The sequence below is a fragment of the Xiphophorus hellerii genome, chromosome 16 (genome assembly GCF_003331165.1).
Source record: "Xiphophorus hellerii strain 12219 chromosome 16, Xiphophorus_hellerii-4.1, whole genome shotgun sequence".
NCBI lineage: Eukaryota > Metazoa > Chordata > Actinopteri > Cyprinodontiformes > Poeciliidae > Xiphophorus > Xiphophorus hellerii.
Genome location: NC_045687.1, coordinates 7,161,711 through 7,187,647, shown reverse-complemented (window position 1 = coordinate 7,187,647; position 25,937 = coordinate 7,161,711). Strand labels below are relative to the sequence as shown.

The 25,937-nt window shown below is 37.2% G+C and overlaps 1 protein-coding gene across 5 annotated transcripts; it reads right to left on the bottom strand.

Annotated features, from left to right (window-relative positions):
• Positions 1–12,173: 12,173 nt before the first annotated feature.
• atp6v0a1a (ATPase H+ transporting V0 subunit a1a) lies at positions 12,174–24,408 on the bottom strand. 5 transcript variants are annotated; one of them, XM_032587826.1, is made up of 22 exons: positions 24,265–24,407; positions 23,099–23,261; positions 22,645–22,723; positions 22,382–22,479; positions 21,875–22,003; positions 21,000–21,082; positions 20,588–20,714; positions 20,427–20,509; positions 20,241–20,334; positions 18,929–19,141; positions 18,684–18,834; positions 18,385–18,524; positions 18,061–18,218; positions 17,762–17,852; positions 16,743–16,861; positions 16,449–16,665; positions 16,246–16,353; positions 15,582–15,689; positions 15,064–15,108; positions 14,518–14,635; positions 14,223–14,394; positions 12,174–12,885 (listed from the first exon to the last, which is right to left on the bottom strand). In XM_032587826.1, the coding sequence occupies exons 2-22, from the start codon at positions 23,213–23,215 to the stop codon at positions 12,792–12,794; spliced, it is 2,544 nt and encodes an 847-aa protein (XP_032443717.1). In that variant the 5' UTR covers positions 23,216–23,261; positions 24,265–24,407; the 3' UTR covers positions 12,174–12,791. The 5 variants fall into 5 exon arrangements, 3 of the variants coding, with proteins under 3 accessions (XP_032443717.1, XP_032443718.1, XP_032443719.1); XM_032587827.1 differs by having other exon boundaries at positions 15,064–15,081; XR_004342419.1 differs by lacking the exon at positions 14,518–14,635 and having other exon boundaries at positions 24,265–24,408.
• Between the last annotated feature and the right edge of the window lie 1,529 nt (positions 24,409–25,937).

The following is a 25,937-nucleotide window of genomic DNA, read 5'->3' as shown; positions in this document are numbered from 1 at the left end:
TTTAATTGTTTTGCGGTTAAAGGCCAATACCTTTATTACATTTTTTTTTACGTCTTGGAACAGTGAACTTTTGCATATATATTTCCTTGAATTAGACATTCGGCACAACTAGCATGTGGTCTTGATGTCAAAAACATTAAGAGAACTCTTTGCAGTGAGAATAGAGCAGAATTGCATAGAGAGGCAATGGCCAGGCTAGGATAACTCTAAAATGTCTAATGCATTAGAAAACTTGCTATTAGACTTTTTATTACTTTTATATCAAAATAATGCTCAGTACGCTCTGTATTAATTAGCCCAACGTATTGGGAACCACTCTGGAGAGACTAAAGAGACACGTACACATCGACAGCTTCAGGTCACAGACCTGTTAGACAGCATAGGACTTTTTCTATAGTGCCAAAATAAGTGTACGCAGCACCGATGTCATCATAGAGAAGAAATAATAGAGGTGTAAATGTCTGTAACCTGATCAGAACAGATCTCTTATAAAAAGTCTCATATTTCTTGTTTCTGGGCTCTCTAACTTTCTCCCACAGTTCAAAATCATCACTGTTAAATTAATTGGTTACCCAAATAAGTCCTTAGTTACTTATGAGTGTGTGCATGCCTGGTTACGGGTCCTGTGTTGCCTTTTGATAATTTAGTGGCCTGACTAGGGTGCACCCTTGACTCTCGCCCAGTCAAGACAGGCAGACAACTGGTAGCTGTAGGGATCTCTAGTCGGGTAAAGTCTTAGTGCTAAGTCTGCAAAATTAGATGAAACACGAAAATGCAAGCCGAGATCTGCACGTGCAGGAAAACATGCCATTACACATTTCACTAGATCACACATTATAACTGAGGGGGGTTTATGTGAGAGCACACAAGCACCAGAGATATGCCATAAAATACCTCAGTTTGCCCTCCTTTGAAAATGAATAAAAATTATGATAAATAAGTAAGTAAACATCCTTTAACAACTTACTCAGGCAATTGAAATCAAAGTCTGTACTGCATTTCAGCACATTTTCCAACAAACATAACTGTGTGAGGTTTGGACTAAGATGAGCTAAATCCTTCCTTGCTACTTTGGCATCACTGCTTGTGCTATCAGAAACAAAATGATGATAAATTCTTTGAAAAGGAAAGGGAAAAACTCAAATTTTCAGACTTTTTATCTAGCATCTAAATTTCTTGTTTCCATCTGTTGCTTCTATTTAATTGCAAAGGAAACACGTCTGGAAGAGGCTCCCAACACATATATTTATGAAGTGTTTAACAATCTTGACATGATTTTACAAGGAAACAAGAGAAAATCTTCCTACTGGAATGCACTTTTATGGTGCCCGTGATTGTAAGCGTAAAGCACCTTTACATTTATTGGTACCTCCGGCAAAGCCGTGTTAAAAACTATCCAAAACATTTTAATTTCAGTAGCACAATCTTACACTGAGCATTTTAGAGAAGCAGCACCTTTAACTTGAGGGCTATTATAACAGAAGAAGAAATGTTCACATTAAAAATATGACACAACACAACAACTGGTGAATAAATGTTACTGAACCAGCTTCAGATTCTGCTTTCTTTTAAAGAATGATCTAAACATTCCAGTTTCCTGCATTTTTCAGAACTTCATCAGATGAGCAAAAGCAAGAGAAAATGCCCTCTAGCAAGGTAGATGCATGTTGCAGTTTGTATCTCAAGATAAGGCTTGAGATACAATTGAGTTTTGGTGAGTTACTCACCAAAACGCAGTCTATGGTTACAAAATTTTAAAGAACAAGTCAAAACAACTATAACTGTGATCTTCAAGTCTAAGCGGAGAGTTAATCTTGCCACCTCACAGAGTGAAAGGAATGGTAAAAGAAGGAGAGAGATTAATCTAGGACTCTAGAAAACTGCATCTGATTTTTCTGGTGGAGAAAATTTCCTTAAGAAAGTGGAATTTCATTAAAGATTTTATACACATCTTCACCAATGGGGAGGATGCTGTAGATTCCGGTCTAATGTTTGGCCTTTTGACAGCTTTAACTGAGTCAAAAAAAGTCTTCTGGACAAAACTTTTAAAGGTTCTTTGGTGTTCTTAAAGAAGCTTCTCCTCATTATGTACTTAGGATGCCTAAGCAGAAACTAAAACAGCACCTTAAGTTCATAAAATATCCCAAGAGATTTGCATCAGCAAGCAGGAATTCAACCTTATTTTGATCTTAAACATGGGAAGCCCCAATAAATACAAAAACAGCAATAATTTGCCGCATGCTACATGAACTAGTCATTGTTCTAGCATAGACTTTATTTCAAAGGGATAACTGATCTTTTTTGTGTGTCTCAATTTGCCTTCCAGTGTGTGTTTGACTCTTACTGCTGAAAGACAAGGGAGATCTCAACCCCAAACACACAGCTCTGGTCGGCTTTGCTCGTAAAGCATCTGTTTTTTGAGTCAACATACCTATTTACAGAATCTGAGTATCACAGAGGGAAAAAAAATGTGCTCTCTTGGGCCAGACTTCCATAAATATCCAACAGCTTCTCTGAACAGGAAATGCCAGCATCCTTTAAAGAGGAAGCAGCAGTAATACTTAGGTAGCAAAGTTTCTTTCTCTTTCATGTTTACTTGTGTCAGGCTAAACAATATCAGAGCCTGAATTCTTGCTTTAATGTGCTCTTCCTCCTGTTTTCGGCTCTGAGCTTCTTCTTCGGAGGTGCTGCAGCCAATAAGGAGAAAGCCGAACTTCCTGCAGGGTCCTAATCTGGTGGCTCTTTGCTGGATGGGCTGCTTCCCCTGAAGAAAATCCTGCTGCTGCATGGAGCTGAGGAATGCCAGAAATGTTCATAACTGGCCTCCTTTCTTCTTCTTCTCTTTTTAAAAAAAAACTGTGTCCTTTATGCCTTCCTTCCCCCCGCATCTCTTCCATGTGAGGTTTGCTTTCTCAGCAGCAGATGGTATTGTTTCCATTCTGCATCCACACACAAACAGATGCGGTTACAGAAGAGGCTCGTTTATCCACTCTTTCTTAGAAAACTCGGATATAAGATGACCGATAGAAAATGATTTATAACAGATGTAGCCACAGTTTGTCTGATACTTGCATGTGCAGCAAAGTCTGGGTTTGTGATATATAAAAAAAAAACTTGGCTCATGAAGATTCAACAAATCCCACGATGCATTTCAACCAGATATGCTGCTTTAGTCAGATTCTTTGGACTAAAATTAAAAGTATTTGTGTTGTTTTAAAGTGACACTGATGTGAGATACTAAAAAGTCCAGTGGTCTGTATTGGGTCAAGATAAAATTAATATATAAGGATTATTCCCTTATTATATAAAGTATTAAAAGTAAAGTTGTTTTGTTTTATTTCATACTAACTGCACCTGCTAGGGTTGATCTGGGTGAAGCACTTACATAACAGTTTCAGGTCAGGTATCATCATAACTGTAATCAAACATTTGTTTATGTAAATCTCTTTCCTTCGTCATAGTCAAATAATAAAACACATCTGGGTGGATGATAAGAAGGAGGAGTCATTTTAAAAGGCTTTAGGAATAAGAAAGAGCATTGCTAAAATTTTATTTTACATGCACTGTCACAAAGAATAAAGTAAACATGACTTATTTTTTTTTTTACTAAGTGTTAGGAATAGCTATGCACATCTGTTGTTATTTTTGGTATAGCTCTGCCTCATCTAATATTCTTTGTAACTTCCTCTATGTACACATGAGGACAAAATACGTTCCGGAATGTCAACTTGGTCGCAGATATGCGACGTTGTCAGCTCTGACCACATTTCAAATGGAAGTCAGTTTTCTCAGAAATCCGGTTATGATCCCACTTTATTTTTTATTACTGTAAAAATTGCGAGCCCAGATCCATGTAGGTGTTTTTTTTCCCCCTAAGTCCTGGTTCAGGCCTTCGCCTTTCATCTGCCCTACTTGCTATCTCTCAAGCTTAGTCACATTATCTCTAGATCACTTTCTGTGCACCGGTTTTCTTGGTAACTTCCCTTTAATCTTGCATGATGGGAAATTCCTTTATACCCGTGTTCCTGCATGGTGACATTGTCACTATAGGGAGGATTTTAATAACAGAGTATTAAGAAAAAAGTGTGTTTTCTCTAACGATCCCTCTTTATTTTCTTTTCTATTTGCCTAATAAATACATCATTAAATCACAAATGTAAATTTAAAAGATAGTGTGATTTCTACTAATTTATTCATTCACTACTACAATTCAGGGTGTAAAATGGTATTTCTACGAAGAAATTGTCAGTTTTTTATAAATATTAGTCAGTCAAGAAAACATATTTAAACTGTTAAGTCTTGGGCTACATTTCACTATTGTTAATGTAAAGGCTTCACCTCAGACTTTTGAAGCGCTAAAAAGTAATTAGTATTACTGCAGCAATGTCAGAACTAAAGTGATGATGACAAGTCTCCGGCTCAAATTAAGGGTTATGTAATCTAGAAGAAAAAAGTCAAGACAAATGTTGAACAATAGGGCGTAGCTTAATGTCACGGATCAGCAATTCAAACATGTGAAGGGTGTGTCGGGAACAAACCCGGCTGAGGAGACGGATCAAGTCAAACACATCATCATTTGTCATTTTCACATGAGGCATTGGCAGTCTTGTTCTCAGATGCATTCAAATCAGCAATGGCATAAGTACTTTCACAAGTTCTGAACTTCAAAATGTTCTTCTTTGATAAACTCAGTGCAGCTAAAAAAGCCTGACATTATCATAGTTATTTTTTTGACTACGAATGGCTGCTATAAACTGATAAGTAGAATAAATGTTTATTGCATATAGAAAGGAGAAAGATTTCATATTGCAGATATAAAGTTCTTTCCTTAAAGAGAAATGTGAAGAACAGAACAGAAATGTTGGAGGATTAAAAGTGTGTTAGTTTCATTTTTACCACCTATCTTTGCCGCATAGTTCAATCCCCAGGGTAAATAAGCTGTCTCCATTTATCACTGAAAGAAGAGACCACACAACTTGGCAAACCATTTGGATTTCTGTCTTAATAGATGGCAAGTCAAAGCCGTCATGCTCTGTTGCTTCATACAATCAGTACTAGATATATTTTTTTAAGAAACATCTTCTTCCAAAAGGTCCAGTTGTTCCAGAAAAGTGTATGTTACTTACATTACTTATCTGCTTCAAAAAGCAGCAACAAGGCAGGGTTTGAGTTATTTCTGTTCAGAATATCAGAATTCGCTAGATTTCTTACATAAATACTCTTGAAGTTTAGAGAAAGTCCAATGACTGTGTGCTGTTAGGGTTAAAGGGTATGAGTTGATATGGGAGCCAGCAGAATCTTGGGATCAAAACATAGGAAAACAATCCAAACGTCACCTGACATTGTGTGCTGGACTCAAATTCTTCAAGTATTTCACAGAAACTAAGCCAACTGTGACGAATCAGACCCCGCTTGAAATTCTTCATGTTTAATTTCAGGAAGTTGACCAGGACAAAGGAGAGAGAACATTTCTTTCACATGTCCCAGAAGTGCTTGCAAAAGAAAAACAGACGGGGAAGGAGAAACTTTCCAGCCGGGGCCGAACAGCCGTAACCGCTGGTAATGCCTTTCTTATGGCAGCGAGGGAGGCAGAATCCTTTGGTTAGACAGAGCTATTTATTCCCTCCTTGGAAACGGATGAAGAACAATAAAAGCATTCTAAACAAAGAGCAGCCCAACCTGATGCTACTGCCTGTTTTCCCTCCCATCTGCGGTGGCAGTGCTCCCTCAGCATGGGAGCACTTCTCGCACACAAGACATTCAGAAAACCACACAACTGGCCCGCTCAGCTCCAGGAGAACTTTTCAACTCAAAAGCTGGAAAAGAAACCAAACCATAACAAGAGATGCCGCTAAGTTATTCCACTGAAGGCTCATTTTCAGCTAAGAGAAAGAAATAATACCATTGCCAGTTCCGCTGTTTGGACCCGCCGGTTCCAGTCCACATGCATGCCCACTCATATTTGCTTAAACTCTAGCTATAAACACACTTGACCGAGGACCCACGGCGAACCCGAACTGGTAACAAACCCGGGAGGTGGTCCAGGTTTCAGGCTGACAGGAATCGAAGTCTAGCGGTTTGGATCTTTGGGGCTCTTTCCCAACCCACAGCACTTTCTATGTTTACTACTATTGTGGATTAGGGAGTTTAGAGTGAAAACACACAAACTCAAGTACCTCCTTGTGAGAGATTGGACCTTATTGCCATTACACATGAAGCTTAAACGTCAAACAAATATTTTTTTTGTTGAAACCGGATAATCAATTACTTCCCTTAGAACAAAACAAATATCACACAAACTAGATCTTCTCCACAGTCTCGACCCCTGAGACTTTATCAGATAAAAAATTTAGCATTTGCTGGCCAATTTTGATCATCTTCAGTATTTTTGGCTCGTGAGTCAATTTACTGTCCTGAGAGAGCACCACACCTAATTGCTTGGATGACACAAAATGTTTAACTGCTAAATAAGATAAGATATGTGAACTTTACTGTCATTTATGCTATACACGTAGCTGAACAAAACTTTCTCCATGCTCAGTGTAAAAGATGCAAAAGACAGTGCATGCAAAAACGACATACAGGCATTGCGCACATTACAAATAATGCAAACTACTGTAGATGTAAAACCAGTGAATAAATTAAGTATATAAAAGAGCAAAGACTTTACAGAAAATAGTAGCATGATCAAAATAGTTAACAATCCATGTGAGGTTGAGACACTTAAACCCATGTGATTAGACGGTCTGAGTATGAAACGTGTGTACAGAACATACAGTTATGTAAGAGAGTTTGGTATCCTGATGGCCTGGAGGAAGAAGCTCCTGCTAAATCTGATTGTTCTGCCGTGCGCTTTTCCAGAGGGCAGAAGTTCAAACAACCCATCTGCAGGGTGTGTGAGATCTAGAGTCATAACTGTCTCAAATCATTTTTCAGCAACTTGAGCAGCTGCTTCATTATGAGCAACCTTTATCCGTGGCAAAGGTTGCTCATTCTCCTTGCACTTTCTCTTGTTTAGTTGTGCTCATTGTGATTTTATCTGATAGACGGACACAACGCAGCTCACAATTGTGCTCCAGCATAAATTGTTTTAAAATTAATATTTAAATTTATATCTGAAATGTGCGGTGTGCATTTCAGTTTTGCACATCTACACTGAAACATTCTCCAGGTCAGGTTTTTATATTACCACAGATTTCCAACTAAATTTAAGTCTTTTGTGTCCCTGTTAAAGCAAAGCATGGCTCGTTTCTATCAGGCATGCTCAGGAAGTTGGATGTAGATTTTAAAAAAAGTTATGTCTGCAAACTGGACTGCATATGCATATTTTTTCTTGCCACTTTACACAAAGGACAGATGTGTGGAGTGCACAACTAGCAGTTGCCTTCTCAACAGATTCTCGTACATTCACATAAGATCTCAAATTCATTGACATTTGTGGTTGTAAACTTGGAAAAAAGGAAACGTCTAAAAGGTATAAATAATTTGCAAGGAGTGGAAAAATATTTCAAACGAAGAAAAAATGCAAACATGACTCCCGCTGTTAGACATTGTGACTTCAGCGGAATAAGCTCACAGGAAAATCTAAAAAAATATTTTGTTGAAGGCATGAGCAATTGAGCAGATCAGTCTGCTGTCACATCATTTTTATGCAATTACCACTTGCCGTTTTAGGCTTCTTCTCTCTTTTCTTTTCGAGTCAAGCAAATCTTTTACACAGAAATGAAACTTATTTATTTGAAGAACAATCTTGCTTAAACATGTAAAAATACCTTCTGTTAGTTATTTCTTCTGTATAGTAGACGGACACAACGCAGCTCACAGTTGTGCTCCAGCATAAATTGTTTTAAAATTAATATTTAAATTAATATCTGAAATGTGCGGTGCACATTTCAGTTTTGCACATCTACACTGAAACATTCTCCAGGTCAGGTTTTTATATTACCACAGATGTCCAACTAAATTTAAGACTTTTGTGTCCCTGTTAAAGCAAAGCATGGCTCGTTTCTATCAGGTATGCTCAGGAAGTTGGATGTAGATAAAAAAAAAAAAAAGTTATGTCTGCAAACTGGACTGCATATGCATATTTTTTCTTGCCACTTTACATAAAGGACAGATGTGTGGAGTGCACAACTAGCAGTTGCCTTCTCAACAGATTCTCGTACATTCACATAAGATCTCAAATTCATTGACATTTGTGGTTGTAAACTTGGAATATGAGGAAACGTTTAAAAGGTATAAATAATTTGCAAGGAGTAGAAAAATATTTTAAACGAAGAAAAAATGCAAACATGACTTCCGCTGTTAGACATTGTGACTTCAGCGGAATAAGCTGACAGGGATATCTAAAAAAAATCTTTTGTTGAAGGCAGGAGCAATTGAGCAGATCAGTCTGCTGTCACATCATTTTTATGCAGTTACCATTTGCCTTTTTTGGCTTCTTCTCTCTTTTCTTTTCGAGTTAAGCAAATCTTTTACACAGAAATGAAACTTATTTATTTGAAGAACAATCTTACCTAAACATGTGGTCGTAAAAATAACTTCTCTTAGTTATTTCTTCTGTGCAGTTTTACTTTCACTAGCTCTATTAAAGAAACACTATCTTCATTATATGTTAATGCAGATACTAATCAATTTACACAAAGCAAAACTGGCTAGAAATCACAATTACCATCATGTTTGTGTTTGTTTAGCTAATATTGTGATTTTTTTTTGAGTTAATGCTGTCCTTTAAACAGAATTGTCATGTGTTTATACTGTTTTAACTTCTTAATGAACTTATTTAAGTCTTTTATTGGGATCTAAATTAATTAAAAAGTCCAAAGAGAAGAAGAAAAGAAAAACTCATAAGTACAAAAGTGTTCTGTATTCATCACGTATTCTCTAGAGTCTAGACTAAAAAGTAAGGTTGGAAGAAAAAAATATTTTCACAGAAAGAACATCATACCCCTGATGAAAGGTGACGGCAGCATCATGCTTTCTCCAGATGGAACTGAGCTTTTGGTCAAGCTGGATTAAGTTATGAATTCTTCTAAAAATCAATCAGTTTTTGCACAACACCTTCAAGTGTCTGTCAGAAAGCTTAAGGTTGTATTTTTTTACCGTCACTGTAAGAGTAAGCATACATTCAAGTCAACAAAAATAATTACTTTACAGGAGGCAGAAAGTGTTTTTGCAGAAGTACTTTACCACAATATGCACTCTTGTCCAACAGCATTGCTGCACCTTTAGTATTTTTTTTTTCATGGTAACTACCTGGTTTTCAGTTAAATCGTCTAAGATAGTATGCTTAGTTTGTGCCTTTACATCATAGCACTGTTGACTTAGTGTGACAAGCTGAAAATTTCATTGGATAATCCAAACAAGCAGCTTAATTTGAGAAAGTTAGACTACTATTTTGTGGAAAATGAGAAATTGGAAAGTGAAAATAAATGTTTTATATATTCTAGGTTCTATTTTCCAACCAATACTTTTTCCAGACATTGAAAATCCTCTACAACTTTTTAAAACTAAGCAAAAAATCTGCCAAGGAATTAAGCCTTGAAAGAATGATGCAGTTCAAATTCAGGTGGTATAAAAATGGCTTCTTATAACACTAAATGCTTTCAGACAATATGTAAAACTTAAGATAAATGCATAATATTTAGAAGTGGTGGTTCCTGTAAATTGCACACAGACACATTTACTTCCATAAGAACAGAGGCAGGAGCTATATATCTGTTCTTAGTTCTTTTGCTTTGAAATCTGACCACATAGAAAGAGAAATAACCATAGAAAGACAATCTGTCATCGCACAATGAAGTGCAAGATGTTCAAATCATGCCAGCAAAAACATACCGGGTTCATGGGACATTCAGTATTTTTGGGATTTTCCTGGCTGGAGAGACTCAGCATGTTGGTGTAGCTGCTTCTGGCTTATTGAAAAGCACAGACTCCTCTATCTTCTGCTCCTAGATCAAGAAAGCACCAAAGCTCGAAGCCACAGAACAGCTGCAAAAGCATCCACTATCCCAAAGAAAAATCTACTATAAACTTAGAGAAAAACTGGACATTCCTGTACTTTGTCCTGCCAAGTTAAAGTGCACTCAGTAAGATAACGGGGCACAATAATAAAGCTTGCTGTTAATAGGATTTTGCCTTTGAAAGAGCAGATTTAAGGTGTTGGAAAGCATAAACATGGCAGAATATCTGGGGCTCTTATGCAAGCTCGCCCCCAGCCCTGGTTATACATGACACACTGGGAATTATCAAATTAAATGAGTTTTTCTAAGAAAAAAACTAAAAGATAAATACAGAGGTCTATTATTACCTTGGGCTGTTGTAAAGTAGAAGCCCCCCTCTGGAGACATGTGACTGGAGAACATGATGTTCCTCATTCCAGTGTGGCTGAAGATTTTAATAGTCAGGCCTCCCAAGATGCCAGGAGCAAGAAGTACTTTTTTTTAGACTTTCTGATTGCTCCACTTTCACCTTTTAGTGGTTTGAATTATTTCCCAATTTTTAAGGCCGATACTTCCACTTTGCTTTTATGTTACAAATGACAAAATTATCCGTTGCGGTTAAGGACATAGATAAACAAGATCCATATTAGCCTGTTTGTTTCTAACGCTGAATCGGTGAGCAGGTGAATTTGTCAGCTGGTGCAGTGAGTGAACCATTCTGCACAAGGAATTTCCTGCCTTGTGCAGGAAATGCAACAGTAACACACTGGATTTCAGTTTCTCTTTTCACCTCAACTCAATTATAACAAATTGTTTTGATGCTGAATTGAATGGTTCCTGTAAAATTGAGTCAAATTCATAAAACAATATATAATTATACATTTATTTCCTGCTCTGTAGGTACAACCTTAAGTAATTTAAATATGTTAAATAAATAGGAGGACCTTTGGTTTAAACACAAACTACATACAAGGTAAATTTTTTTTTATTACAACCAAAACATTGGGACAAAGATAATACATTTTTGGCAGAGCAGAAAATGTTGAACAGCGCCCCCAAGAGGAACAACACAGCAAGACCTAAAGCAAGTTTTTTATTGACATTAAAAACTGCTTCTCGCTTATTTATATAAACTTCTAACTTTGTAAACTGACTTTACTTTGGTAGTTCAATTAAATAATGAAACTCTTAATGCATAGATAACTATAAATTATTATTTCAGGCATTTATTTCTGCTCATATTTGATTATTATGACATACATCTAATGAAAATCCCAAATGTAGTAGTTCTCAAAATTGGAATATTACATAAGAATAAATAAATGTATAACCTTCGCAGTCATTAGGAAAAGTGTCCAACAGGCAGTCACTGACACCGTACACTAGGAAGGTAAGCTACAAATGACCACTGCTAAACGAGCTACCTGTTCAGAGTGAAGCATCCAAGCACACCCATGGAAAGCTGAGTGGAAGGAAAAACACTTGGCACAAAAAAAAAAAAGTAAAACCATAGCCTTGAGATGATAATGAAGTAAAGCCCATTCAGGAGTTTGAAGGTGATTTACAAAGTGTGAAGTAAAGTTCCAACTGTATCATTTACTTGTATTGAGCCACTTTTGGCCCAGATACAAAATCTCAAGTGTCTTAAGAATAAAAATATCTTGACTGTCCAACACAGGCTGAAATTTATCTTTATAAATAAAAGTGCATTTTGCACTAGATTTAAAAATCAAGGTCAAAGAGTGTGAAGGAACAGCAGAAAGAATCCAAAATGCTTGAGATGATCTGAGTTGCAGTGCCATCTGCTGGTCAACTGTGCTGAAAGCACAGATCTGTTTAGTACATCCCACTGTTCCCTCTGCTGACAGAGGAACAGTGGGATGGAAACGCTGATTTAATTTGAGGATTTGGAAGAATTCAGAACTTCCAAGCTGCCGACACTATCAAAGCGCCTGCTTTAATGAACAGTACTTGATTAACCGTTACAACTGTAAGCCACATAGAAAACTTATGGAGCAACTCAAAATTTTAAACGGTAACATTTATGATTTTAAGGAACAAATCAGACAAATAAGTCGCGTTTAAAAAGTCTTATACTTGTGGTATTATTATTATTATTATTTAACAGCCTTTCACAATTTCAGCAGGTTTTGAAAGCAGGAAGTGGTCTGGCTAGCAGACAGTCTGTTGCAACAGGACACTGACGTCTTGAGAAGTGACGACAAAAACAGCTTAAACCAGTTCTTCCCAATTTATTGACATAGTTATGGACAAGGTCAACCATTTCTAACAAACGACCTGAACATGTTCTGCTTGCTGCTTTAATCCCTTCTAAGGCTACAGAAATGTGTAATGAAATACTGCAGATTACTACAAAGGAACTGTGTGCAGATTATTGATCTCTTTCATGTATACCAACAGGAAAACACTAAGTGCTATGTTATATGCATTTGCCATCATTCAGAGTTTTGCAATTCTGTGTGATTTTTCTCTGCAATAACAAAAACTTCAAATACAACCACAGGAGACGACACAAGGACGAACATTTCTATCGCTGTCTAAACTTCAGCAGAGGGGATATCTAGTGTATCATGTTGAGGATTCCTCCAACAAAGAACAGCAGTGCAGGTTTTATAAAGAAAAAGACAATATAAATAATATTAAAGGAAATAAGACAGATTAAGTAGAGCTACTATAGGATCACCAAGTCATGAGTCGTTACCAGAGTTGTTCTGGTAACGTGGAGATTTAATCACACGCACACACAAAAAAGTTCAACAACAACGAAAAACACTTTTGGACAACACACAGACTGAAGTTATGAGAGAACCAGGCGTAAAGAAAGCTGTTTCATTCTTCAAATCTTCCCTCTAAGATACTTTCAAAGGTGAACGGAAGAAATTTGAAGCCCTGACCTGCGTAGAATTTGTTCTGGAACTCCACCCTGAGGGAGGAAATGGGAGATACAGTGAAAAACCATTAAGCAAGAAGTGTTTCAGATAATAACCTTGTCAGGAATACAGTGATGATGGATAGCAGGCTGGGGTAAAGCTGAATGGAGCAGTCAAAGCCCGTGACCCCTGCTCCTGATTCCAGCCTGCAGTCACTCTTGTTTATATCATGAATCTGGCTCTGGAGCCAGAGACACCCAATACTCCTCACTTCAGGAAAATGATCAGGAGCTATTTTTAAACGTCCAGACTGAAACGACAGCTGGATGACCTTTTAGCTAAGGAGTCAGGAATACCCATCATTCCTAAGTCTGAGTGTTGTAAAAAAATAAAAAAATAAAAAAAATAGATGAACAATTAAAACATTTTAAAAACATGGATCAGCTTTTCTGGGGAGCACAACATATTCTCTTTGACTTCATATCTAACATATAAATAGATTCAGGCTTTTTCTAAGGAACAAAATGTTATTTTTCTGTTTTGACCTCATTGTCTGGTAAGATAACCCAAACAAATTCCCTACAGCTCCAAGGGAAATTAATTCTGACACAGTGATGGGATTCCAAGAAATGATGTACCTGTACAAAACAATACCTTCTACTGCAGTAGTTCCATAAATAACTATTCAGATTTCCTGCCTAATGCTGTGCACTAACAATGTTTTTCTATCTGCGTTCCATTTGTAGTCACAACTTGGAAATTCTGATTTCTGAGTTGGAAAAAAAAATCATCTGGAATGCCGCTCTGAGTTTGGACTTCACACTCAGAAAGCCAGAGATCCAATATGGCAGCTTCTCACATCAACAATAGCAAGATGTGGTGAAAACAGGTTTATTTTACAACACACACACTTGTAAAAGTGAATCTAAAAATCAGTGTTACATGGAACACCTGCATTTATAAACATAACCAATAAAAAGTGGAAAAAGTGGATGTGAAAAATAAGAGTTACAAAAATAGCTACTTGGGCGCTGCCATATTGGAATCCTGTTAATTTGAAAGTTGTCAACTCGGTTTTATCTTCGAGTTCAAACTTCCGACAGAAATGGAATGCAGCTTTACTTATGAAATAATTTAGCTAGACTCATTATGAATTTGTCTCTGCAGAAGGAACACAGTAGCCACCAGGTGGAGCAATAGCTCTGAAATTAATTTACACTCAACATGAAAATGAAGGAGTCAAAAAATAAATGATTTATTAAATTACTTTAATAAATGATTAATGTCGCAATGAAACAGAGAATATAAATATTGTAGTATTCATGAATGTCAAAGCATTAGCAGTATTAGGTAAATCGTTATACAAAACATGGATGGATAGAAAACTTACCAGTGCAGTCGAAGTGCATGCAGAAAGGCAGACAGTCCTTCCATAATGAGCAGAATGGCAACTGAGAGAACAGCAAAGAAGTAAAAGATGATGGCCAGAAGGATGAAACCGCCAAAGTTTCGAGATGAAAGGCCGAGGCGCATCACCATGGACCAAAGCACCTCTGACAGCTCTGTTCACGAAAACATGCAAGACATTAAAAAGTAAAAATAATTTAAAAAAGAAAACATGACTGTTTATGGGTTTATCAACATGTTTCTAAAAATGTGTGTGTGATGCTTGTGTTGTTCCTTACGTGCATGAGCGAGACTGAGGGCCCAGAGCCGCAGATAGGAAGCAGTGTTAGAGATGCAGCCAAGGCAGTACTCAATGGTGTGAATGGCCTGATGCACAGCCGTATCTGCAAAGTTAAACTGTGAAAACACAGACAAACACGTCAGCAAGACAGTTAAAGCAGAATGTCTAGAAGTCCTGAGGCCCACAAAAGAAAGAATCTGGCTCACTGCACGTGCATGATCGTTAGAGTAACAGGGGAGCTGTTGTTATAAATGAAGCAACCTCCAAATTAGTAGAGGAATTGTCCTCTTTGGACCCTGTGATCCCAAAGTATCAACTGCTCTACTGATGCGTCATGCACATCACCGAGACCTCAGGGAAGCATTGATCTACTGATGCCCCACGTCTGATGAAACACCTACAACGCACCGGCATACGCAAACATACCCACAACCAACAAACCTAAGCGCAAAAGCTGACGAGGCGAGTTGCAGTGAGAAAAGAGAACCGAGACATGCATGTTTTACAGGAAGTGAAAAAGGTGCAGCATTAACTCCGGTCCTACCTCTTCCTCCTCAGGGGCCTTGAAAGCAGGTAACAAAAGGGAACTCTTGGTTATTGAAAACACATCAAGAGACAAACATCAAGAAAAGAAGTAGAAGAAAACAGTTACACATTTGGGCATTTCAGCATCCTGCCCACACACAAACACGCAAAACTAGGTTATCTGTTTAAATTTAAATAGATAACTAGGCTATAAGAGCAGCAGGATGACTGAACAGTATGTCACAGAAAGTTGCACGCATAGATAAAATCACATAAGCATTAAGTAAAATGTGGAAAGAAGGAACAACAATCCACCCTTATCCATAATTGATGTTTAGTTTTACCACAGTGGAAGTGGAAACATGAGATGAGGTTTCAGCTATGGCTGAATTATTCAAACATGTGAGAGGATCATTTTACTGCCATCTGCTCTCTCAACAAACTGCTGAACTGCTGTTCCTTCTGCATTGTAAGCAATCCGTATCAAATCATTTCAAATACAAATATTAACTGTCGTCGGAGCAACATTTAACTTACCTCTGGTTCATCCTCAGACTGCTGTGCGAGCTGGTCATGTTGGATGATTTCCGCCTCGTCCTCGGTGGGACCGTTGCCCACTCGGACCCCTCCAAAGTTCTGTGTGCCCTGAAGAACAAGGCGTTAAAAAGGGATAAATTAGGGCTGAAGCTAATTATTATTAAGGATTAATCAAATAAAAAAAATGGGCAGATTTTACTGCAGATTTTTCATTCAAGTCTTTTTTATACAATATTAGAAACATTAAAAGATGCAAATACACAATTAAATTCATGGTTTTAAATAAGAACACAAACATATTAATGGCTTGATAAAAATAACAGGATTCCTATGCCACTTGAAACATCTTTTGTTTGATCATTGTAAGAAAGGGATGCTTCTGTAGTGAAAAAATACTTATAACATATAAAAAAATATTACAGTGTAAGGGTGATTTGTTATTTAGAACCGATCAATATCTGGATAGACAAGGTTGCATGATAGGATTTTTTTTTTAAAGAATTTGAACCTAAAGTATATACATTTGTACAGTTTCTTTCTGAGTGTATTGTTCTTTCAACAAACGGTCTTTTTTGAGTCTGTCCATTCAAATTAACAATTACCACAATTAATCGTTTTAGCCCAAGGATAGATGATCCTCAACTCCAAGACAGTTTGATCTTACCAGATGTTTTTGCCACAAATACTGTCTCCGTAAAACCAGAGTTTTCACGACCAACATGCAGGGAACACATGCTAAGGCAATTATGACCAAGAATGATTGCAGCCCCATCTATAGAGACAACAGAGAAAACCAGAAGAAAAAAAATCAACTTCCTGTGCTTATCCCTAATCTAAAAATCATAATTTTTACATAGTAGGTCTAACCTGCCCCCTGTAGAGAGGTTTGGTACTGGGGTCATTGTAGCTGAAGAGAAACATGTTAATGAAGGAAATGAGGAGACTGGGAGCATCTCTGGAGGTGTGGGCGTCATAAGACACCCACTTATAGAAGATCAGAATGACCAAGTAGCCAAAGAGACTGCACATGAAGACAATCTCTGGGATGAATCCCAAGTAGATGTTCAGTGGCTTTTTGAAATACCTGCAGAAATGCACATCATTCCATCAGTTTGTTATTTAATCCGATGAAACGGAAACCAAACAAACACATCAACTCACAGATGATTGAAGAGACTTAGAGTGACTCCAAAAAGCATGTGGATGACTCCTAGGACAACAGACATCTTCATCTTGAAGGAGTTCAAAAATGTCAACTTGTTGATAGAAATACTCCATATCTGAGAAAAATGCAAAGAAGAAATTGTTACAGAACCAAGTGTAGCACATTAAATTTAGTAATGATTAGAGATCCACCAATCAGGTGACAAAATGAGTTGCAGATTATTTGACAGACCAATAAAACAATAAAAAAACAATCACATTATATTGATATTCTTGAGGACCAGAAAATGACATCAAAAATGATAAAAGGTATACAATTCAATAAGTTTGACATTGCATGTGGCTTATCAGGCAGGATGTGCAGAAACAGCTATTTAAGCATTTTTACAAGATGAAAAAAAGACTGGGAGCGGTATTGTAAACCTGATTTACATTACTATATACCTGTGCTGAAACCTATTTCCACTCTAAAACAGTAATGCTAATTATTTTGGAGCAGCAATATATTGTGATTTGAGAAAATGTCCCACATTGCTTCAGAGAATTATACATTTAGGTCATAGGAATCATGAAAATAATTCTCATTATTTAATATTAATAGTAATTTGTTCTTTTGGTTTATGCTGAAACAGATGTCTTAAAAACTGACAATTTGTGATGATTTCCAAATCCATTCAATACAGAAAAATACTTCTTTTTTGTAGACATCTATGATATTTCCATTCAACTTCAAAAACGTACATCAAGTATATCATAATTATGCATTTATAGCCTAAATATTGTGGTAATTCTTAGTTTTTCTGAATTCACTAAATCTGAAAACTTTCACATTTTGTCAGTTTCTGGTCTGCAAATTGAAGATCAGACAGAAGGGAAAACTTTGGCCGGTTAACTGGTGCATCTCAAATATGTAAACCTTGCTAAAGTAGGAAATGTTCATTTTAAAGGAGCAGCATTAAGAAAGATACAATAAAACAAACAAATAAAAGGAATATGTTAAATAAATCCTAAATTACTGGATCAATTCCAATGGGGTACGGCCCTTTAAAAACTCCCTCCACTGCAGGATCCAACTGCAAGGCCTTGTTGCCTTCAAGTGTGTCAGTTCTAAAGAAAAGAAAAGAAACACAGATCTGTTTAGTTTACTTCAACTGGAGCAAAAAACAGTGACACAACAGCAGCATAATAAATATTTTCTTCGTTGTTCTAAAGAATTACAGTTTTGGCTCCTAGCATCAGCTGGTAAACAGTAAATGCACAGCAGTGATGTTACTTTTAATGCAATGCTGAGTACATTCCTATCTGTGATACTTACGTCCAGTTGCCTCCTTTAAACATGGGTCTCACGCTCCATCCAGAGCCGAAGATATTGAGGGACTTTGAGAAGCAGTCGTTGTAAATAATCCCAGTGTACATTGAGAATATTCCCATCAGCAGTATGATATAGCGTCCTGCAAACACCATGTTGAATATCTGCAACAAAAAAGTGTGAATGAGGAATCAGTTCAAGGAAAAAAACATGTATATGAGGATTTAAAACAAGCATGTTGACTCAAGTGATCAGGTTTTGTAAAATACTACAGATTCTCTGTGGCTCAGCAGACTAGGATTGATGAGGTGACGGTGAAACGATTTATACCTCGTTATCAATCTTCTGGGCCATCAGCCTGCTTTCTCTTATCACAAGGTAGAGAGCAGCGCAGGTCATGAGTGTCCCATGGCCGAAGTCACCAAACATGACAGCAAACAGGAAGGGGAAGGTAATAATGGTGTATGGCGCTGAAGACAAGAACGCAGGCATCAAACGAAGAGGACGGGGGTGATGGATGTGGTTGTACATGAAACGAGTGAAACATGTCAATGAGCATGTGCCAACAAGCTGAGCATGGATAACCAAAAATGACTGAGAGGACAGGAAGTGTGAGAAACCGTCAGAACCTGGGTTCATTTCACGGTAGCTGCCAATCCCATAAGCGTCCACAATGTTCTGGAATCCAGAGGTGAACTTGTTTGTCTTGTTATACGTGGGTGGGGTCTGTTTGGTTTGCATTCGATTGAGAATGGAAGGCACGGTGGAGCCACTCTTCTCCTAAGGAAAACAAAACCAAAGACAAACGCTTTCACTCAAGTTTAAAAATATACACCAGAACTCAGAAATCCCCCCAACCCTCAAGTTTACTCACTGTCCCCCTCCGCAGCGCAAACTGGATGGAGTCCATGTCGGACACAGGACACCACACCTCGGCAATCAGACACTTCTGCGTGACGTCAATGTTGCAGAGGTTGAGGGTGTGGTAGATGGCCTTCATCTTCCTCACCTTAATGAACCACACCCTGACGGTCTTGGCCGCAGCCTGCAGGACCCTCTGCCTGTGATCTTCAGTCTGGTTCAGAACCTTTATGAGCAGAAGCAGACATCTTCCACATGAGTGAATTGACTCTATCCGTATATTTATACATATGAGCTACAGGAAGCTTAAAAGACAAGTAAAGGTATACCACAGCTTGCTTTGTTGGAGCCCACAAATGAATATTGACTACTTTATCATAAAAAAGATTTTATTACAACTTTCTGTAACTATTGAATTTAAAGCAAACTTGTTATGTTAGGAAACATCCATTTGCATGAAGTGACTTTTTGTAAATTCACCTAGCTCATTTCTCCGAAGCATATGTCCATTGCAAAACAAAATTAACAAAAAACGAATTATTTAAATTTTTCATTTCAGGGGTGAGGTGAGATGGCTCAGACATCAGATCAAGATGAATTCTTGGTCCCTCCCTAGGGAAGATTTCCCCTTTTGCCCTGAAAAACTTGTACTTTGCTCTAAACAGGATAAAACATTAACATCGAGTTGTGTTTACAATTAACCAGCTGTCTCATCCACTGGATGTTTCCATAGTAGATAACAAAAATACCTTCATGTGTGCTGCTGTATGAATCACATTCAACACTAAGCCCTGATCAGCAAATAGAAGGACATTTAAGCACTGTGCGCACACCTGTTGTCGAGGCAATGTCTCATTCTGCAGACAGCACTCTAAATAACTTCTGCTCACATGTACTAAAAGAATATCAGTTCATCCACAAGGTTTCCCAGCAGGTGTTGAGCTTGTAACATCATGCTTTCCTAGCACGATGTTACACGTCATGCTCGAATTCTGTGTAATTCCATATTGTGATAATATTATTCTTAAAGTAAATTCTCAGAGTATCTGCTAAGACTTATATCAAAAGATACTGTAATGAATGTAACAAAAAAAAAGAGTGATCAGTAAATAAAAATGATAGATTGTCCTGGGCTACTATACTTCTGAGGAGCAACCTATACAACAAAATGTGCTTCCAGTGGACAAATTTAGAAGTTATCATTTAGTGCAAAGAAAGAGGGTTTAGTCATATCAGAGAGCTAGCTAGAATATAAACAAGTTTAAAATCTGAACAGAAATAGAAACAAAAACAGACAACTATAGCAAAAAAGTCTGCTTTTTCACCATTTGCAGGTCATCAATGCGAGCATTCACTCCTGCAAGCATCTCTTTCCTCTCCTGGGGGGTTTCTGGACAGGGGTATAATGTTGCTCTGAATCTAAGGACGAATTAAAAAGCAAAAGAAATCTATTAGTTATGAAAAGGTCATCCCTCACATTGTCACTCAGTAAGTGATGCTGAGTCACTTACCCCTCACAGATTTTCTTAACTCTATTCTTCAGCTGGTCTCCCTGGAAAAATATGATGAAGACGGACTTGTGGACCTGGTCACCCTGAGAAAACATTGCTAGGTTAGAAATCAGAGTAAAAACTCTAAACATCTGACAAAACTGTTTATGAACAGCACTGACTGAGGTTGGGTCCTCTAGGGGGTCTTCTATATCTGCCTGCCGCAGGAACACGTTTCCTCTGCAAACTCTCCACAACATCCTCTCAAATGTGGGAATACGTTCCCTGCCTATAACTCCAGCCACAAATCTGCAGCACACACATTGAGAAACAATGTTTTGTTTTATTTTTCTCCATTTGGTTTTTATTTACTTCTTTGCTTATGCTTAAAACAGCTATAAATGAATGGAATTTGCTATTTAGAGTGATTTTTTTTGCTTTAGAGGATCATCCCTCCTGTCTGGAAAAGAGCTTAAAAATGTAATGTGTGGAGGGTGTTTGCGATCCAAAAAGCACTAGCTGGAAATCCTCCAAATGAGACGGAGAAAACATTTTAATCCTTTTAAATTACACAAGTGTTGAAAACTGACTCACCCAAGTCTAAGAGGAGCTACTCGGGTTGGCTCATTGGGATCCAGGAGAATGGAGGACTCTTCAAGCAAACTGGGATCTTCCATCTGTCAAACAGAAAACAAACCACATTACACATTAAGTCATCATACTTACGCCCAGATCTGATTTAATGTGCACACATTTATTAAATCCCACTTTTATAAAAAACTTCCTGACCTTATTAAAAGAAACTTAATCAGAGGAGTTTCTATTCAATTAGCAGCTGACCATCTACTTGTTATGAGCTCTGATTTAGGTGAATGATTCATCTAAAGAAGCTGTAAAAGATCCCTCTGCGCTGTCAGTTGACACAGTTTTGCTTGAGAAGGCAGTGAAGTGGAAATAATGTTGGCCAAAGGTTGCTTAAGCACAGACAGGATCTGGCATTTAATACCACTGGGTTGACGCACCAAACAGCGCATTTACTATAATGACTGACTAGGATAGATGCTGCAGTCATGTGAACAACTATGAAAGATTACGAGTGAAAACACCTTTTGTTAAAATCGAGTAGAAATAAGTGCAGCTTTGTGTTTTGATGAGCGCAATGCTGACAGCTGTGAAATGTGGTACAGGCAAAAAACGAGAAATAAGTCAACTAGGGAACACAACTTATTAATATATTGATGTAGTTAAAATACTGTTGTCATCATATCTTAGTTTTTGAGTATTTGAGGTACCATATAAATAAAGCATGAGCAACTGAAGCTACGTGTAGATTTAATTTAGGGTGTTGCAATCTTCAACAGAAACAACTGCCAAATTCACAGTCATCTGTTTCTTAATAAAAACGTAATGTTGAAAACCAAGAAGCAGAAAACAACACTTCAAAGGTCTGTAAAAGAAATAAAACCGACCTCATTGAAAAACTGCTGAGTACGGTGCAAAATGTGCTTGAGTTCAGTCAATTCCAGGAAGTTCTTCTTCAGGGCCTCCTGGTTGGTGTTTATTTCCTTCAGCTCATTCTCAAGCTTCTCAAATGTAGCCTGTGAGGGACAATATAAAAAGAGAGAGTAAGGATCCAGACCTCCATTTGTAAGAACTCTGAAGTCCATATCTATATTTTGAGGGTAATTTTTCAACACTAAATAAAAAACTTGTACTAGTAATCAAAAGATCAATTATTATGTTAACTGACTTAACATGTGTTCAAAGCATTTTAGTATTTTTCTATAACTCTTGCAATAAACTTATGAAACTCTTCTTGCACTTATTGTGTTCTAATAGCCATCTTTATTGTTTTATGACTTCAGGTAATGAAATGGATTGGACTCCAACCTTTATCACATGATTAATTGAAATACAAACATAAAAAACACATACTTGTTGCATGAAGGCTTATAAAAACAGAAAAAAACAATTACCTCCAGATCAATCATGTCCCTTGGAAAAGGAACTTCAGGGTTTTCTCCTGTGTCCATTATCGGAATGTTGGCCTTCTTAATTTCTTTTTCAACAAATCCTGTCGAACAATTGTTAAAGCCAAACAAGTAAACTTAAAAACAATAGAATCTCACACAAATCAGAAGCTTTAAAGCATGTCAAACAGTGTTTTTAGTGTTAAAAACTGACAGAATCAATTGCTTCTGAATTTCTAAAAAGTTTATTGTACAAGAAAAAAGCTCACTCAGTTTGCGATCCATTTCCTCACATCGCCGCACTTCATTAACAAACTTCCTCTGGAAGACGTTTACATCAGGATTGAGCTTAAAAAAAAAGAAAAAAGAAGAAGAACAGAGTTCAGTGACAAAACATACTTGCTCAACTGATAATTTCTTACAACTGCCAGAGAGTGTTAGCCTGATAAGGTCTTAAGCTGTTGCAGAGGACTTTTCTGTTACACTCATCCTATATTCACAGACAACAGACTGCCTTGAGACTACTTAGGAAAGGGTTTTCACTTGCTTGGAACGAGGAGTCAGCTGTGAGCACATGACCCAAAGGGTATCCACCATCTAAACAGCACTACTAATGTAGCCAAATTTTATTCACCTAAATAAAGATGACTAGTATATTCTGCAACATTGAAAACTGCACTTTCAGATAGGAAAATTCAAAGACAAAAAGTATTGTGTACTTACATCACGGAACTGCACCATCCCAATCTCTCCCAGTTCACTGACACAGCAGTAGGCAGCTTCCGATTGGAGGAAGAGCTGGGCCAGGGTCATCTCTTCACTTCTAAAGAGTTCCCCCATGGTGTTGATGGCTGGGAGTGCCCAGCACTCTAAACTCAATCAAGATCTATGGAAAGAGAGCATTCATTATTGACTGTGAATATTAACTGAAATAATTTAACAGATCAGCCATTCATAGCATTTCTGCACTCCATCTCTAATGGCAGAGGTCCATAAACAGCTGAGTGTCACTTTTACACTGTTGTGCTGCACCCAAATCATATACTCATAACACCGCTGTTAGTGGGCATGTGACAAAAACATAGAAAAAGGTTCAAAGAATCCCGTTGAAGTGAAATGGGTTAACACTTACTGATTGGCTCTTGCTAAATGTATCGTTCCAATTAACTTAGTAGATATTAACACGTTAGCATGCAGCAGCTTCTTACACAAAACCCACTTTAAATGTCAGGATTATTTGAATACCTTTGAGCTAAAATGCACAAGGACCACACAGTGCTAATCCGGGGATTACAATGAGTCAGCTGACTTGTTCAAGATTCAACAGCAGCTCCATCAACGCTTTAAAAACCCGTCAACTCTGTTTCTTTTTTATATAGTTACCTGGTTAATGCCTCGTTTTTTATTTACTCAATAAGTACTGAAAAATATTAGGACGTTGTCCCATTACCGTGGGTTAATTTGTCAACCATCTGAATAGCCGTGACCCAACAGGTACTACCCAACAAACTAAATTGACATGACTCTTTTTTTTTTTACAGCGACTTCCACATAGAAAGCTATTTAACTAACATTTAACAGAGTAAAGCAAAAGCCTATTTTATTAGCCATTAGCCACAGCTAAAATTGACAGCTCGACTTCACTAGCCTTATCCGTCTTTGCTAAACCGAAAAGAAAACATCACTTTCACTCAGGCTAATGTTAACTTTGTTGTGTACTTCACTTAAGTAGCTACAACACTTTAAATATCAATTAAAACTAGCTAACTCTGATAAAAGCTATCGACTATTTAGCACACCTGTTGAGCAATATTTAGCAACTTTTGCCACCGTAGCACGTCAACACTACATTAGAGTAGGTTCAAAATGCTTATAGTCGGTATTCTTACTATTAAAGTGTGGACTGTATCCTTTCTCCTCTTTGCTCCCCCGTTCACTTTCCTCTCGGTTATTTGTAGAGGAGTGGTCCGAGGAAAGAAGGAGTAAACGCAGCTCTCCAAGGCGGAAGGATCCTCCTGGTAACGAGTATCGATTGATGCGCTCGCACGTCACGTGACGTCTCTTAGCTTAGCCATAAGCTTTTATTTTGAAAAACATTACGGAAAATTACGCTGTGGCACACTTTGTTTTGAGTAGTTTATCACAAAGACATCTGTTGAGTAGAAAAAAAAAACAATTGAGCAATTTCTGACCATTTTAGGAGAACTAGTGTTATAATCACAGTATCGTGTTTGGTCAGTAACAATACAAATGAGGTGCTACAAAAATACGGAAAAAAAACCTCAAGGGCTTTAAAATCTCTCTATACTACTCTCTAGTGAACAGATCATGTAACTACAGTCATGCTTTAATATTTTATACCTTAAATTTGAATATTTACGTATTTTGAATGTTTCAGCTAAAAATTGTGAGGTCTTGACTATAATACCGATTTCCCTACTCTATGACTGTGACCTCCGAAATTTCGTAAAACTTCAAACACAGCATCTTTAAACTTATTTCTCATACCGACAAGTTGAAAAGCTTAAATACTGTACTTAATTCATTGCTAACACTTAATACCACTTAATACCACTGTCATGACGGCGAATTTAATTTACAAATAATTGTCAGTTGTATAAGTTAGTTTACCTTATTTTGAAAGTACTTTCCGGAATTCACTAACTTGTTGGTCACTAACTTACATTTGATCAAAGTAGTATGAGTAAAGTAAGGATAGTATAAGTATATTTTGACCCCTAGGTGGTATAAAAGAGCCTATATTTTTAGAGAAAAAAGTTGTAATCATTTTTATTAAATACACTAAGCAACTGATTTTTCAAAAATATTTTTTCAAGCAACTATTTTTCCTGTTTGTAAAAATAAAGTATGACTATTGTTTAAAGCAACACTTGCAACATTCATGTTACTGTATCAAGCTCATCAATTATTTTGTCTGAGACATATTTGCAGATGGTTTTTTACTTGTATGATTCATGATCACAAAACAATATGTTAATGCAGTTTCTCTCAGTTGCTTTGGTGCATTTCTCAGAGCAGAATTGAAATTCTCAAAACTACATGTTCAATCTTCAAAGCATTGTGTCACTTGTGCTCATCAAAAAAGCAATTTCTTATTCTTTTGAACAAGTTGCAAATCTTTTTGTACATCAGGTGATTATGTACAATTCTCTGCTTTTCCCCAAACTTTTAATTGCTTATTTCATGTTGATCAAAATGTATTATATACAGTAGGTGTCTGTTGAATTGTTGCACCCTCCACAACATTCAAAACATTTAACAATGAAACCTGACTGTCTTATCCATACACAATGAAACAAGGATTTGTCATTCTGAGGCACTGGCAAGTTTATTGATACAGATATTTAATTTTGTGAGATGAACTAAGGATTTTGAGAAAGAAACTGAGTTTTGAAGGTAATCAACAGTGTTTTGCTGTTTGTACAAATTGTTTTGAGAAAGGCAATTATTGTTTGGCAAATGTCAAAAATGATTTGAGAAATGCACCAAGGCAACTGAGAAAAACTGTGAATGCACTAAATGTTACTGTAAGCTCACAACA

Bases quoted from the DNA above. Each gene is read 5' to 3' on its own strand.
- atp6v0a1a (XM_032587826.1), bottom strand. From the start codon at position 23,215: ATGGGGGAACTCTTTAGAAGTGAAGAGATGACCCTGGCCCAGCTCTTC. The intron at 19,142-20,240 runs GTGAAAAAGCAG...CTGCTCATAAAG, and splicing joins GCATTGATGACCTGCAAATG to GTTCTGAACCAGACTGAAGA. The intron at 16,666-16,742 runs GTGAGTTGATGT...GCATTTCTGCAG, and splicing joins CTAAGTCTCTTCAATCATCT to GTATTTCAAAAAGCCACTGA.